Source organism: Nasonia vitripennis, chromosome 3 (assembly GCF_009193385.2).
Source record: "Nasonia vitripennis strain AsymCx chromosome 3, Nvit_psr_1.1, whole genome shotgun sequence".
NCBI lineage: Eukaryota > Metazoa > Arthropoda > Insecta > Hymenoptera > Pteromalidae > Nasonia > Nasonia vitripennis.
This window is the reverse complement of record NC_045759.1, coordinates 22,804,584-22,817,321: the sequence shown is the minus strand read 5'-3', so window position 1 is coordinate 22,817,321 and position 12,738 is coordinate 22,804,584. Positions and strand designations below refer to the sequence as shown.

The window sequence follows — 12,738 nt, the reverse complement described above, 5'->3', positions numbered from 1 at the left end:
TATGCTCCAAACCGACTTATACATCGATGTTGACACTACGAAATCGCCGCTGCGATGCAGTGGCTCCTTACGTAATCATCACGAACAAGCCCTTCGGCGGCCTTTCCGCATATATAATGATACACGTATGCAGCAGCAGCAGCAGTGATTTCGTCATCGGATGCCGTAGATGTGCGGAGTTATCCCCGCTGCCGTCGCCGGGGCTCGACCTAACGAAGTTAGACGACGTCGGGGCGAAGCGAATGTCGCGGGTTTCGGAGCTCGTCCCAGAGCGGCCAAAGCCTCTGCCGCTGAAATATGTGTCAGTGCCGCCGCTATGGTGAGTTGCTCGATCTCGGCTGAGCTCCAGCGCGATTGAAGTTCTGTGCTTTCATAGTAATAACAATAAACGAGAGAGATGAAATTCGCCGACGGTTGGCCGCCGAGTTTTAAGGGCCTCGTTTGCTCCAGGAGAGTTTGCACCTCGATTCAAGACTTTTTTATGTTTACTTACTTTTTTCTGTGTAAACGACGTTTGTATTATTATTGACTTTGTTTAACGTAGTTTGTAGCGACGTGAACTCGAGTGTGACCTATACACGAGACTGCGATGCTGAGTCAGTGCAGTACTCGACTCGGCATCGCAGAGTTCGATGTCTGCCGCTGTGCTTAACGAGTCCAATCTAACGAAGCCTTTCTCGATCGTCATTAACTAGCTTCGAAGATTAGCGCGCCGCTCATCGAGGCGTTCCTGCGGAAAAATCGATGAACTAAAAGGTAAAAAATGTCTCACAGTGATCCTACTGACGGTCGCCTGGCTGAGCGCCTCGTTCGCCGACGTTGTGCGCAACGAGGACATCTGCGGCCCGCATAACGGTCGCCGGCTCTACGTCGAACTGGGCGAGCAGGGGATCCTCTACGCGGCGAACGTCTCGCTGGTGAAAAACTCGCCGCGTCAGGACACCTCCCGGGCCTACACCGCCAACAGCAGCCACGACCAGTGCAGCCTCGAGCTGGTCACCTGTCCCTCGTGCGTCATCACCCTCACCTTCAAGAGCATCAATCTGCTGCATCATTGTGGCGATGGCAGCATGACGATCGATAGTCCCTGCAGGTGAGAGGTCGACGTTGATTTTCTTTTATACGGGGTATTGATGTCTGTTGTGAATCAGGTGCGACTACGTCTGGATATCGGAACCGCCTTACGAGGATGTCTCCGGGACGCCGTTCTGCGGACACTACGCGCCGATCTCTTACCGATCGAACACCAGGACGCTGTCGATCGCGCTGCTCTACAGCCAGTCCCACAAGCACGCGTTCGCCCTGGAGTACACGGCAGAAAGTAAAGAATTGTATTATTGTGTTATTGTGTGTAATGAGGGATTTAATCGTTCTGAACGTCGCCGACAGGAAATCGGTTGATCCTCAAGGGCTCGAACTCGTTGACCGAGATGTCCAAGTCGATGAACAACAGCGGCGGTGGTGGAATCCTCACATCGCCGTTCTTTCCCTCGCGCTATCCACGAGACCTGGGAATGGAGTACATCATCACCTGTCCCACCGAGGCTCCGTCCTGCCGAGTCCGAGTACTCTTCAGTGACTTTCAGCTCGCCGCTGTGTCCATCATGGAGGTGAGAAAGCGATCGAAGTGCATCGAGCGAAAAACTTCATCGAGTAATATAACTCATCGCTATTTACAGTTCTACGACTGGAACGGCCAGCGGCTGGATGTCAGCAGCGGCGCCCGTTTCCGTCCGCCCATAATCGTGTCGACTGGTCCATCGCTCCTGATCCGTTTCTACGCCAACGGCGGCACCGGCCTCGGCTACAAGGCCTTCTACTCCTTCGTCCCGGTCCACCTGTACGACAAGCACTCGCATCCCATAACCGACTGCGGCGGCTACGTGGAGAACCTCGGCGGCACCATCACCATGATGGACATGGTGGGCGAGGGCGTCAAGACCTACGACTGCGTCTGGCTCATCAGGCCGCCCAAGAGCTTTCTGCACATGAAGACCCACATGTACCTCAAGGTCATCACTTTTGCAGAAATGGGTGGGTGACGTAAGAGATTGTTGTCGTCCCGCTGCTTATGTATGAATCTTGGATTTTTGCTCGGTGACAGCTGGAAACACCGAGCTGATCATCAAGCAAGGACCGACCTCAGCCTTGATGCCTCTCGAAGTCCTGCGCCATCCGGTGAGCCAACTGCAGCCTCCGAGATTGCGGGAACAGTTGGCTCCGGTGACCAGCGGCTTCCACGTCAGTCTTCGCGGAAGTTTCGGGCCGAATTCGCGACTGGCGATAGCCTACGCGGCCTTCAGCTACATGGGTAAGACACAGGAGGATATCGATAAGGGACGACGGTTTCAGATGTTGTTATGGGCTTGATTTTAGACTGCTTCACGGGCTCGGATTTTCTCTGCCAGAACCACCGGTGCATCTCCAGTCAGCTGAACTGCGACGGGTTCGACCACTGCGGGGATAACAGCGACGAGCCGTCGACCTGCTTACACGGTAAGTCGATACCGAGTGTACACTCTTAACAGGACTAATTCAGCGAATTCCCGATGCTACAGACTGGGACGTCGGCCTGTCGGACCGCAAGTGGCAGCAGAGCAAAGCCAACTACTACTTCCCCAAAATCGACCGGTACCCCGATCTCAAAACGGCGACTCTCGTCTTCGTGGCCAGTAGTCTCGGCCTCATAGTCCTCATCTCCGCACTGATAATCCTGCTGTACCGGGTCGGCGCCAGGGCCAGACAGCAGCGGGAACTTCAATCCCGTCTGCGCACCATCAGCGAACTCCTAGGTACGGTATCAAAGCTTCGCAAACTGTGCTGTCCACAACGTACCAACACGACAAAACTGACGCTCCGGACAATCTGATCGGGAAAAATAAGGAATGATCGTCCTGAATTATGGCAAAACTGGATCATTTCTATTTTTCCGATTATATACTAATGCACACAATGGCTAAGCGAAATTTCGCTTCTGAGCTCGGTCTTTTTTGTTGCGCTTGCGAATGCGTGTCCCCTTCTGTCTGTCTCTCGCTCCGCTTATTCGCGGCAGTGCACAACCTTGCAGACGGCGCGCGAATCGACGAGATCTCGGTGTCGGATGACCCGCCCGTCTACGAGGCTCCGCCGAACTACGACGAGGTCATAAAGCTCGGTATGGAGGACGAGACGACGACGGCGACGACGACGGCGGCGGCGTCGATGAGCTGCTCTAATGGGAGCAACACCAGGAGGAAGAAGCAAAGATCGACGAGGGACAGCAGAAGGAGCAGGAGTATACCGTCCAGCCAGTGCTCGTGAGACATTTTTTTATTTTTAAGCGGCTCATTGAGATGTAGATTTGGCACGGAATTGAATTTCGTTCGCAGTTGCGAGCACGAGCAGCAGCAGCTGACTTTGAACATCTACGAGGACGGCGCGAGGGCGAACCGCAGTGGCCCGATGACAGCAATCATGCCGAACCCGATGGAAAAGCCGTCCGTGCCAGAGTCGCCGCCGCCACCTTACGTTACTCCACCTGGTACACTCCAGCGAAACTTCTCCATCGACACCGCGGAGCCTCTGCCCGGACCCAGTGAGTATACAACGTTATTGAGTAATCGACACGTGCCGCCTTATCATAAGCAAAGCCGGAAGCGATTTTCTACCTGTATCAAAAATCGTACTTCAAGGTTGAAGCTTAGTACTTCAAAACTTTGAGGGGAAGCACTTCAAAAGCGTTACGAGATCCTCCGCTGCATAATCCGCGTGTAACCGGAATTCACCACCAGTCACTCAACTGAAAACCGAAAAAATTTCAGGCGGCACCTCGAGCGTCCCGCCGATAGCGCGCTGCGACACCATCAACACCAACTCCTCGGACACCACCAGCACCAGTCCCGTACGAGTGCATCTCTGCCGAGGCGACTGCAGAGACGCCCAGACTCGTCGGAGCTGGCTGCGCAACAGCGGCTCCTTCTCCCGCTCGCTGCCGACCTCCAGGGCGGCCTCCAACTCGCCGTCCAACGCCGATCGGCACGTCTCCTCCACGACGTCGGTGGACGCCCCGCCGCCCCCGGTGGAGAACAGTGCGCTCGGTGCGTATCTGCGCGCGGTCGCCGCATCCTCGTCTTCGTCCTTCGTGACCCCGCGCCTGTTAGTCCCGTCTCAAGCGTCTGCTTCTTGTCCGGCGCAGTCAGCGAGGTCGAGCGCTGCCTCCACGAGCACGAGCAGCGAGTGCGCCAGCGGATGCGCCAGTGTGGTCGTACCAATCGAGGCCGAAAGCTTGGAGTCGGAGGAGCAGCGCCAAGAGGCAGTCGCGGTGGAGCTTCGCGAGGAGGCAGAGCCCGAGGAAGAGGACGAGGACGACCCTGAGCGCGCCGAGCGCCGGCCCATAGTCGCGTGCTCCTGCGAGGGTGCCTGTGGCTGCGCCAGTAGCGGCTCGGCGTTGCTGCTCAATAATCCCGAAGATTCCAGCTCTGAGTCCCGAGCTTTGGTCATCCGGAGGAACTCCATCGATGACTCGCCCTGTGCCAAGAGCAGGATCATCAGGTTGCTAGCCGGCTCCAGGTCCTCGAACAACAGCAGGAGCTCTGCCATAGCGGCGACGAGCTTGGACTCGGTCCCCGGCTCGATCTCGACCAATTGCTCGACCCCCTGTGGTACCTTCGGCAGGTCCTGTCACCAGACTAGAAGCAAGGGCTGCATTCCGAGGAAACTGTCGATCTGCTCCAGAGACAGCAGCGGCACCAAAGTTACCAACATCAGCACCTACGGCAGCTTCGAGAGACTGCCCGACGACTTCGACATCGTCTCCGAGACGACGAGTATCTTGGGACCGGGAACCCTGGCCAACACCCCAAAGGCTACGCCCAACAGGTTCATGGAACAGATCGCCGCGGGTACGAGGCACTACTCGACCTACGACCTGGACAGCCTGTACGAGAGCATCAGGGTGCTGGACTCGTTCCTGGCCCAGAGGGGAGCCAGCTCCGTTGGCAGAGCGGACGAGAAATCCGGAGCCAGGAAGAAGAGGAGCTGGCCGATGGCTGTCATGCTGTTCGGCACGCCGAAGCACAGAAAGAGCAGCGGAAGCGAAGATGGTTCATCCAGGTCGTCCTCGATCCTCAGCCGCAGGGATTCAAGAGACGGCACGACCAGGATTCGCGTCTGGCGATCTACCGACGACAATTTAGCCAAGTGAAATTATGCCCACACTGATTGATCTTCGTTCTATCTTTTGTTTGATTTTTGTAATGGAAAAGGATTACCATTTACTAATACAAAATGGAAAGAAAATTATTTTGAGTAGTACATCGTCTGTGAGGTATGCGGATTCACATTTAAAGTTTTTTATAATATACATTTTTGGAAAGTATCCAAAGATATGATCTTCCGTTTCTACTGTGTAAGGTCATGATCTCTTAAACGAGTGCTTTATTTTTGTAACAAAAGAATGTAAAATTGTATGAATTGCTGTAATCACGATTCGTATTAAAAACACTCAATTAGCGAATATATATTATTGCAATGACAATTCAAAAACTGTAAATGTTTTTTGTATGGTTGTTAAGACGACTTCTATGTTGATTAAGGTTGGAGCAAGAAACCGACATTTTTGACTGTGATTCATCAGTTGTAATAAGTCATTGTAAACGTCGAATACGAAGGCTTGTGTTAAGTGAAAAGAATAAAAGATAATTTTACACTAAAATGAGGGAGAAATCAATTTTGCACTGAATATAGTTTATTTCAACATTCTTTATATAGTGACCTCAGGCGTGAAAAGTAGACATTTTGACAAACGTTCGATCGTCTCGCACCTATGGGCTTGTTATAAAAATTTATATCAACAATGTATATTATACGCTGTATAAACGGCTATTTACACATTATGCGCTTTTCGTAGTTTGACTTACATTTGCTCACCGCAGCATATACCGTTAAATGAACTAGTAGAAGTTTTCTTCAAATTTAATTAAGCTTACAATTATAATATGGTAACGAGTAACAATTGTTATACTTTCGCAATAGAAAAATAATCAACGATATGATAAGTATATTAAAATACTGAAGTACTTTAACTAATGCATAACTGGAAGTCTTTATCACTTACGTTTACAAAACGAAGGAATTCTTTCATACCTCTAGTTGCTTACTCGATATACAACAATTACATTGCACCATCATAAACTTTCATTTCGTACGTAAAGAACACAAAGTTTTCGACTAAAAATCTTACAAGCCTTATGCGCCCTATAATACACACTATTCTTGAGCATAGTAACACGGAGTCAACATAAAAACTTGGTCTTAAATGTATATAATCATACTTTTATAGAGTACCAAATGACGCCCACGTCTGTGTCATGCGTCTCGCTTATGTATATTAAAACATTTTATAAAATATAAGCTCATTTCGTTATGTCGTATGTATACTTAAGCGTAAGAAACCTATAATGTCTCATTGGCATTTCTTCGTCGCGTCGTATAGTGTGAACTTCGTCACTTACTTTCCTATCTAGCGTTGCTTTCTGCGGTCATCCTGACCCTGGTCGTTTTACACGTATTTACAAAGATGCTTACAATTTAATAGTCGGCGTTATAAGGTCAGTCCTATTACATTGTGTAAAATACCCCCAGGACTGGAAGAAGTAGTAGGTATTCGCGGTACATATACAATCATACAAAGAGTTCACTTTCTGAAGAGTTCTGACTATTTGGATGCACGAGTCTTTCCTTGGCTGAGATCTTGGCTTCTGTGGATAATTTCGGGTACAGAGAGACTACACATCTGAGGAAGCTATTAGATTCTGCTATTGTTCGTCGCTGGAAAATTCGTCAGCAGGTTGTAAGTGTACAAGTTGCGTGAAATTAACGAATAATGTAAGAAAAGATACTACTTGTGCACGCTATATCGCTATCAAAATAACAAAGAACTGTAAATAAAACACCCATAACAGTCTACCGCTAACTTCTATATACTGCATCACCTACATCCAAATACTCAAAAACTCCGCGTTCTCTCGAGGAGCCTCCGAAGTCAGGCTCGCGCCACGTCCATGAGCGCACCCATCATCGCGTCCAGACTAAAAAAGAATTTAACGAAGAGCTCGAGATGGTGGATCATCGTATATACAATTTTATATTACTACAAACCCGATAGCAGGCGACACACAACTGGAGCATGCATCAAAAATATTCTCTATCTTAACATAATAATAATAATAATAATAATAATAATAATAATAATAATAATAATAAGAATAATAAGAATAGTAGTAGTAATGATTCCTACAAACGAGCACAACAACATGCAGCTGGATCTGGTTGAGTAGTCTGATCTACCTTGTGCAGTGGCAATACTGTTTGTAGCCTTCGTCCAGGCATTTGGCACTGTGCCCGTAAAGGTTGATGCGGCTGACTTCCTCGTCGCGGATGGTCCAGTTGCCGGGGCCGTGATAGCGGATGGTGGTCTCGAACTTGCCGTCGCCCGGAGATACCTCCAGCAGGTAAAACAGCTCGAGCACGACTCCGTCGGCGTTCCGTTCTAGGTCGACGACCTGGTTGACTCTGTGGATCCGCTTCAACCTGGGCTTCGCGCAGAGCCTCACGCCCTTCTTGGATTTGTAGCGCTTGACGATGTCGTCCATGTGGTCGACGAAGCGTTGAGCGCCCTCTATCACTACCTTATCGGTCGGGTCGCTAGGTTGGAAGGCCGTGCAGGTGCACCAGTGCTGCGCGACGCCGGCCTCGCTGCAACCTCGATCCTTGGGAGCAGGCTTGAAGAGGGACGAACACTGGGGACAGCCGCTGCTGGGAACGGCCTGACCACCGGCTCGCTGGAGAACATCCCTGAGGGTCTCGTAGAGGTCGTAGGGCGAAGTGAGCCGGTTCTGGTTGACGCGCATCGCGGCGTAGGCCTCGGGCTCCTGCTCGCGGAACCACTCGGGCAGCCAGACGTAGATGAAGGGCAGCCGCTCCTCGTACCAGCCGACGAAGGTGCTCCTGATGTCGCCGTAGCGCATCCCGTGATCGCTCAGCACGACGATCATGCTGTCGTTCAGGACGCCCGAGTTCTCGAGGTTCTGGAGCTTGGCCAGGAAGTGGGCGTCGATGGAGGACGGGCCGTTCATGCTCTCGTGGCTGATGCCGTTCGTCCAGAAGAAGCCGAAGTAGGGGTTGCCGAGGAAACTCTTGGCGAAGTCCACGGCGTAGTCGAAGATCCGGTCGATGTTGAGCTCGGGACCGGTGCAGTACTTGGCGCCGAAGCGCTGCTTCGTCTTCAGGTGCTTCTCCGAGGCGATGACGAAGGGCCGTAAGTAGTAGTCGGTTGGCGGGTCCACGAAGCCGACCTGCAGTTTCAGACAATGGAATGTCAACGTACTTTCGGAGCTTTCTCTGAACCGCACTGGGGTATCGCTGCGGCGACGGAAGCCGTTAAACTGGGTCGCATATCGAGTACAAGAATTCGTGCGGGAAAATATTAATGCGCTAGTACGCGAGATGAAAGTCATAAGGGAATGTAGGTTGCGAGCCATTTCTATGGAAATGCAGGCGCTCGCGAATTCTCGACCCCGTCAACTGGCGTGACTTCCTTCTAGGCTCTCGTTAAAAGCTAATCAGGTGACTCGTAAAAAAAGTACCCACCTTGAGGTAGTTAAAAGTACTGATGGTCGCGTGATCCTCTCCGTAGGCCGTGACGTAGCCGGCGTCCCTGAAGTTGTACCATATCAGCGAGCAGTTGTCCAGACCGTAAGGCGTCTTGGGCTTGCAAGCCGAGTAGGCGACAGTCTGGTTCTGCCCGGTGAGAAAAGCCATGAGGTTCGGAAAGGTATTGTCGCCCATCTTGTTGTAGCCCCTGAGCTCGAACCAGCCCCTGTCCTCGAAGTAGGCCCTTGTGGCGGGCATCGATCGGTGAAAGTTCAGCCGCGAAACGCTGTCTATTCCGAGCATCAGCACGCTCAGCTGGTTGCGCTTAGTCGTCGTCGTCGTCGGCGGCGGCGGCGGCGGCGACGTTATCTGCGTGCTATTATTAATTCCTCTAATTTCGGACGTCGCGTTCTGCAGGCGCTCTCTCACTCGCTCGGGGTTCAGAACCGCGTGGACGTTCTCGTAGACCAGACTCGGCGAGCGGCTCGATTTGAGCTTGCCCTTGACCTTGGACTTGGGCGACTTGGTCGGTTTGGTTTTCGTGCAGGTGACCTTCACCACTTCGATGCTCTTGGGCAGGAGGACCCGGTCCTTGAGAGGCTCGCACTCGCCGATGCTGGAAAGGACGAGAAACGCGCGTTAGTAAATCGTTTATCGAGCGGCAGGCAGTTTCATATTTCCATTCTGTTGCAGCACAGACGGCGTATATAGCAGTGCGTCATACGACTGCACTGCGCGCCAGATTTAGCACAATGGCACGAATGATAAGATTGCGCCCATTATAGCGCACTTGCCAACTCGCGGACTCTCGCTTCCACGAGACGTACAAGGTGTAACTTTGTTTCACGTGACAAAACTCACTTGATTTTGGAATCGTAGTCCTTGTCGGAGGTGAGAACGGGGCCGGTAGTGGGTCTGGTGATCGGGGCCCAGCAGCAGTAGGGCTCCTTGTGATGCTTGGCCATCGCGGGATTAACGACTAGATAGACGCTGCCGTTGGACTCTCTGGAGATGCCGGTGAGCGGAGGCGTGGACGAGCAGGGCTCGAACTTCTCCCGCTTGACCAGCTTCATTATGGACGGATCCAGGGGGTTCTTCGACAGCATGTGGCATTTCGCGTTGTAGACGAGGTAGCCCTCGACCACCTCTGCGTAAAATTTTGGCATCAAGTTTGCGGAAGTTGTACAATTCTAGAGCGCGTTTTCGCTAATTTTACGTTCGAGCTATTGGACGCGCGAGAAAACAGAAATTAGCAGCGTATCCACACTGTTGCGCAGAAAAGCAGAAAAACATTTAATCGCACTTCCTCGCGCGCGATAAGCGGTGCATCACTCCCGATTCCGGAGAAGCTCGCGCGCTGTCGGAAGTGTCTACAGGAAAAGAGACAATATAACGATAGTGCAATAAGAATAAAAGCACACACTCACCGTCGGACTGTGCGCTATAGCCATGAAAGCTGGCGAGGTACTGAAATCTGTCGTAGTAGGTCTCGCTGCCGGCGAGAAGGTAGAGCGTCAACGCGAGCAGCCCCGGCAGCAGAAGGAGCACGAGGCCCTGGGGCCGGCCCAGGCACTCGCCCCGTCGGGACCACTTGTTCTTCAGCCACATGGCGCAGCTCCTTTCTCCTCGCGCTATCCTCTACTGGCACTATCATCGCCCACTCGTCCTTCTCCCTTGCGAGTCGCTGTCATCTCCGCGGAGCAGCCATTCGCTTCTATACTGCAGCAGCACACGTCGCTCTTATCGTCTCCTTCCTTTTCCTCGACTCGAGAGCGACGCTCATTCGACTGTCTGTTCTCTCGAGCTAGACCCACCTGTGCATTGCAAGGAGACGATAAGCTGATTTTCGAAGGCGACCCGTCTGATAATGGAAGAATTGATCGCCGCGAGAGATGATTCATAGCTTGCGCAACGAGAGACTTTCCAATCGGACTCGATGATCGATGCGCGACTATGCGTGCAAGAGGGAATTAGCGAAGGGTTACGGATGAGATTATTTATAGAACGTGTCATAATTGAACGAGCACGTGCGCAGGTCGTTGGAAGAATGACTGCAGGTGATAATGAGGATGATGGAACCTATGGCCGCTAACGGCTGTCTTTCATGCGCGAGTTGAGCGCGGTGATGAAGATTCATTATTCGATTGTAGCCGCGATATATTTTTACGCGGCGAGTAATAACGCAGGCGTGGAATGAAATTTCTTGGCGATCGCGTCATATAATACGAGTTATGCTTCGGAGAGGTTTTTTTCAAAGACTTATGCATACTTGCGTGGCGTCTTTTCTCCTAGAAGATTAGAGATCTATGGGTCGCGATATTCCGTACAAATATAGTCGATTCGAGAGCATTGAAAATGGGCCGGACATTCCGGCTTTCGAATACTTTTGCAGAAAGAAAAATTGTGTGCCATTCGCTCGTCAGCTACGTGCAGAAAATAGAACCTTCTCAAAACTCGCTGACGGAGCTGCGAGTTTTCGCTTACGCTCCTCCTCGCAATCTCCGAGTGGACTGTATTGAGATCTTCGTTCCGTTAGCGTTGTTGTCAATTTATATCCTAATGTCTAGGTACGATTAGATAAATTCGATCAAAGCGACTTCGATCATTATTTATACGCCATCAGCCTTGATAAAAATTTTCCAGAGAATAAAATTCGCCGAAAACCAAAACCGCAGACGTCCTGCACACAAAAGGTAAACAGAGACACGTGTGACGTACGTATCGCTCTCTCTCTCTCTCTCTCTCTCTCTCTCTCTCTCTCTTGACCTTGCGCTTACTATCCTAACTTTCCCAGCTCCAAGAAGCAGCTAGAACCGGCTGAATCAATTTTTAAATCAACATCACAAGCAGTACATCGTCATAAAGCTCGCGAACTTTAACAGTTTAATGCGCCCCGATGACAATCTGCACACGCAGGTCGAAGCACGCGAACGAATGACACACAACCGGAATTACATTTGTCGCTCGAATTATATGACAGAACGATCATTAAAACGCCATATCGAACGAACTGTTTACCGCGAGCAAACACTCCGCGTATTGTATAGTTTACGACTCGAGTAGTTTATTACGCGGCGTTTAATCATGTTTGACAGAGAGAGAGAGAGAGACAGAGAGAGCCGCGAAAACATTGTATGAGCGCTTGTATAAACAAACAACGAGCTCGCCAAAACAGGGCCGCGCGCGCGAATCTGTGTCAAGCGAAAATAAAGCTCTCTCTTACCTGCAGCGTGCAAGCACGTCAATCGAGCTTTCTCTCTCAACTCCCCGAATCAGCTGCTCTCGAGAAGAAAATCGGTCCACAGCATGACGTATCCTCTCCCCTCCTACTCTCGATCGATAACAGCCGCAAGCTCGTAGGTACAGAGGCTCGCGACACACCGTGACAATCTCGCCAAAACAAACGCGGACGACAGCACAGCGTGACGAAGCTTCGCTCTCGCCGGGGGTCGGGAGGCGACTCACACGTTAACGCTCGAGCAGCGCCGCTACATATCGGACAGTGCACGCGAGAAGTGCGCAAGACCGAGTCATAGTCGCCCGCAAAATGGAGAGAGCACGCGCGCAAGCGTCGACCCCCGGAGACCGGGCGATGTATAGGTAGTTGTATAGAGCTGCTGCTGCTGCTGATGTCGGCGTGTACGTATGTAGGTGAGAGAGAGAGAGAGAAAGAGAGAGAGAGAGGAGGGTGGAACACGGCGATGCATCGTGTGTGCGCCACTTTTCGAGCCAAGCTCTGAAAGCTCCTCTCGCTATTCTCTTCGGCTTTTTTGTCTTCGAGAGCCGCTGGATTGACCTCATTTTCGTTTGTTCTCTGTTATGGATTTTCTTTCTCTCTTTTGTCGCTAAGTCTGCGAAAATAGCCTTGGGAGCTGCTTCGTAAACAGCTTTATTATACGCGTGGAGAGAGATGACGGTGCAGTAAACGCTCGTACGTGAGAGCGAATGAAATACCAGAAACACGCGCAGGAGACGAGGGATGAAGTAATATCCTAGCTCGGAAATTGTCGACATTGTTTAACTCTCGCGGCTCGCGGGGAATTGTTTCATTACGTTATACGCGCAACCGGGCTCTGGCTCTCTCTCTCTCTCTCTCTCGGCATTGAT

At 51.3% G+C, this 12,738-nt stretch overlaps 2 protein-coding genes across 9 annotated transcripts; one reads left to right on the top strand and one right to left on the bottom strand.

Moving 5' to 3' along the window:
- Positions 1 to 198: 198 nt before the first annotated feature.
- On the top strand, positions 199 to 6,943 carry LOC100679837. 6 transcript variants are annotated; one of them, XM_032598218.1, is made up of 11 exons: positions 199 to 319; positions 775 to 1,093; positions 1,152 to 1,321; positions 1,390 to 1,610; positions 1,680 to 2,034; positions 2,105 to 2,311; positions 2,377 to 2,496; positions 2,559 to 2,792; positions 3,068 to 3,296; positions 3,369 to 3,574; positions 3,801 to 6,943. In XM_032598218.1, exons 1-11 carry the CDS (start codon positions 298 to 300, stop codon positions 5,180 to 5,182), a joined length of 3,465 nt encoding a protein of 1,154 aa, XP_032454109.1. In that variant the 5' UTR covers positions 199 to 297; the 3' UTR covers positions 5,183 to 6,943. The 6 variants fall into 6 exon arrangements, with proteins under 6 accessions (XP_032454109.1, XP_032454108.1, XP_031783639.1 ...); XM_032598217.1 differs by having other exon boundaries at positions 3,053 to 3,296; XM_031927779.2 differs by having other exon boundaries at positions 255 to 503.
- LOC100121316 lies at positions 5,720 to 12,130 on the bottom strand. Of its 3 annotated transcripts, none has more exons than XM_008205355.4 (6): positions 11,855 to 12,130; positions 10,059 to 10,445; positions 9,493 to 9,778; positions 8,629 to 9,247; positions 7,327 to 8,333; positions 5,720 to 7,067 (listed from the first exon to the last, which is right to left on the bottom strand). In XM_008205355.4, exons 2-6 carry the CDS (start codon positions 10,237 to 10,239, stop codon positions 7,022 to 7,024), a joined length of 2,139 nt encoding a protein of 712 aa, XP_008203577.1. In that variant the 5' UTR covers positions 10,240 to 10,445; positions 11,855 to 12,130; the 3' UTR covers positions 5,720 to 7,021. The 3 variants fall into 3 exon arrangements, with proteins under 3 accessions (XP_008203577.1, XP_031783641.1, XP_031783642.1); XM_031927781.2 differs by having other exon boundaries at positions 5,720 to 6,807; XM_031927782.2 differs by having other exon boundaries at positions 9,493 to 10,001; positions 11,855 to 12,116.
- Positions 12,131 to 12,738: the final 608 nt, after the last annotated feature.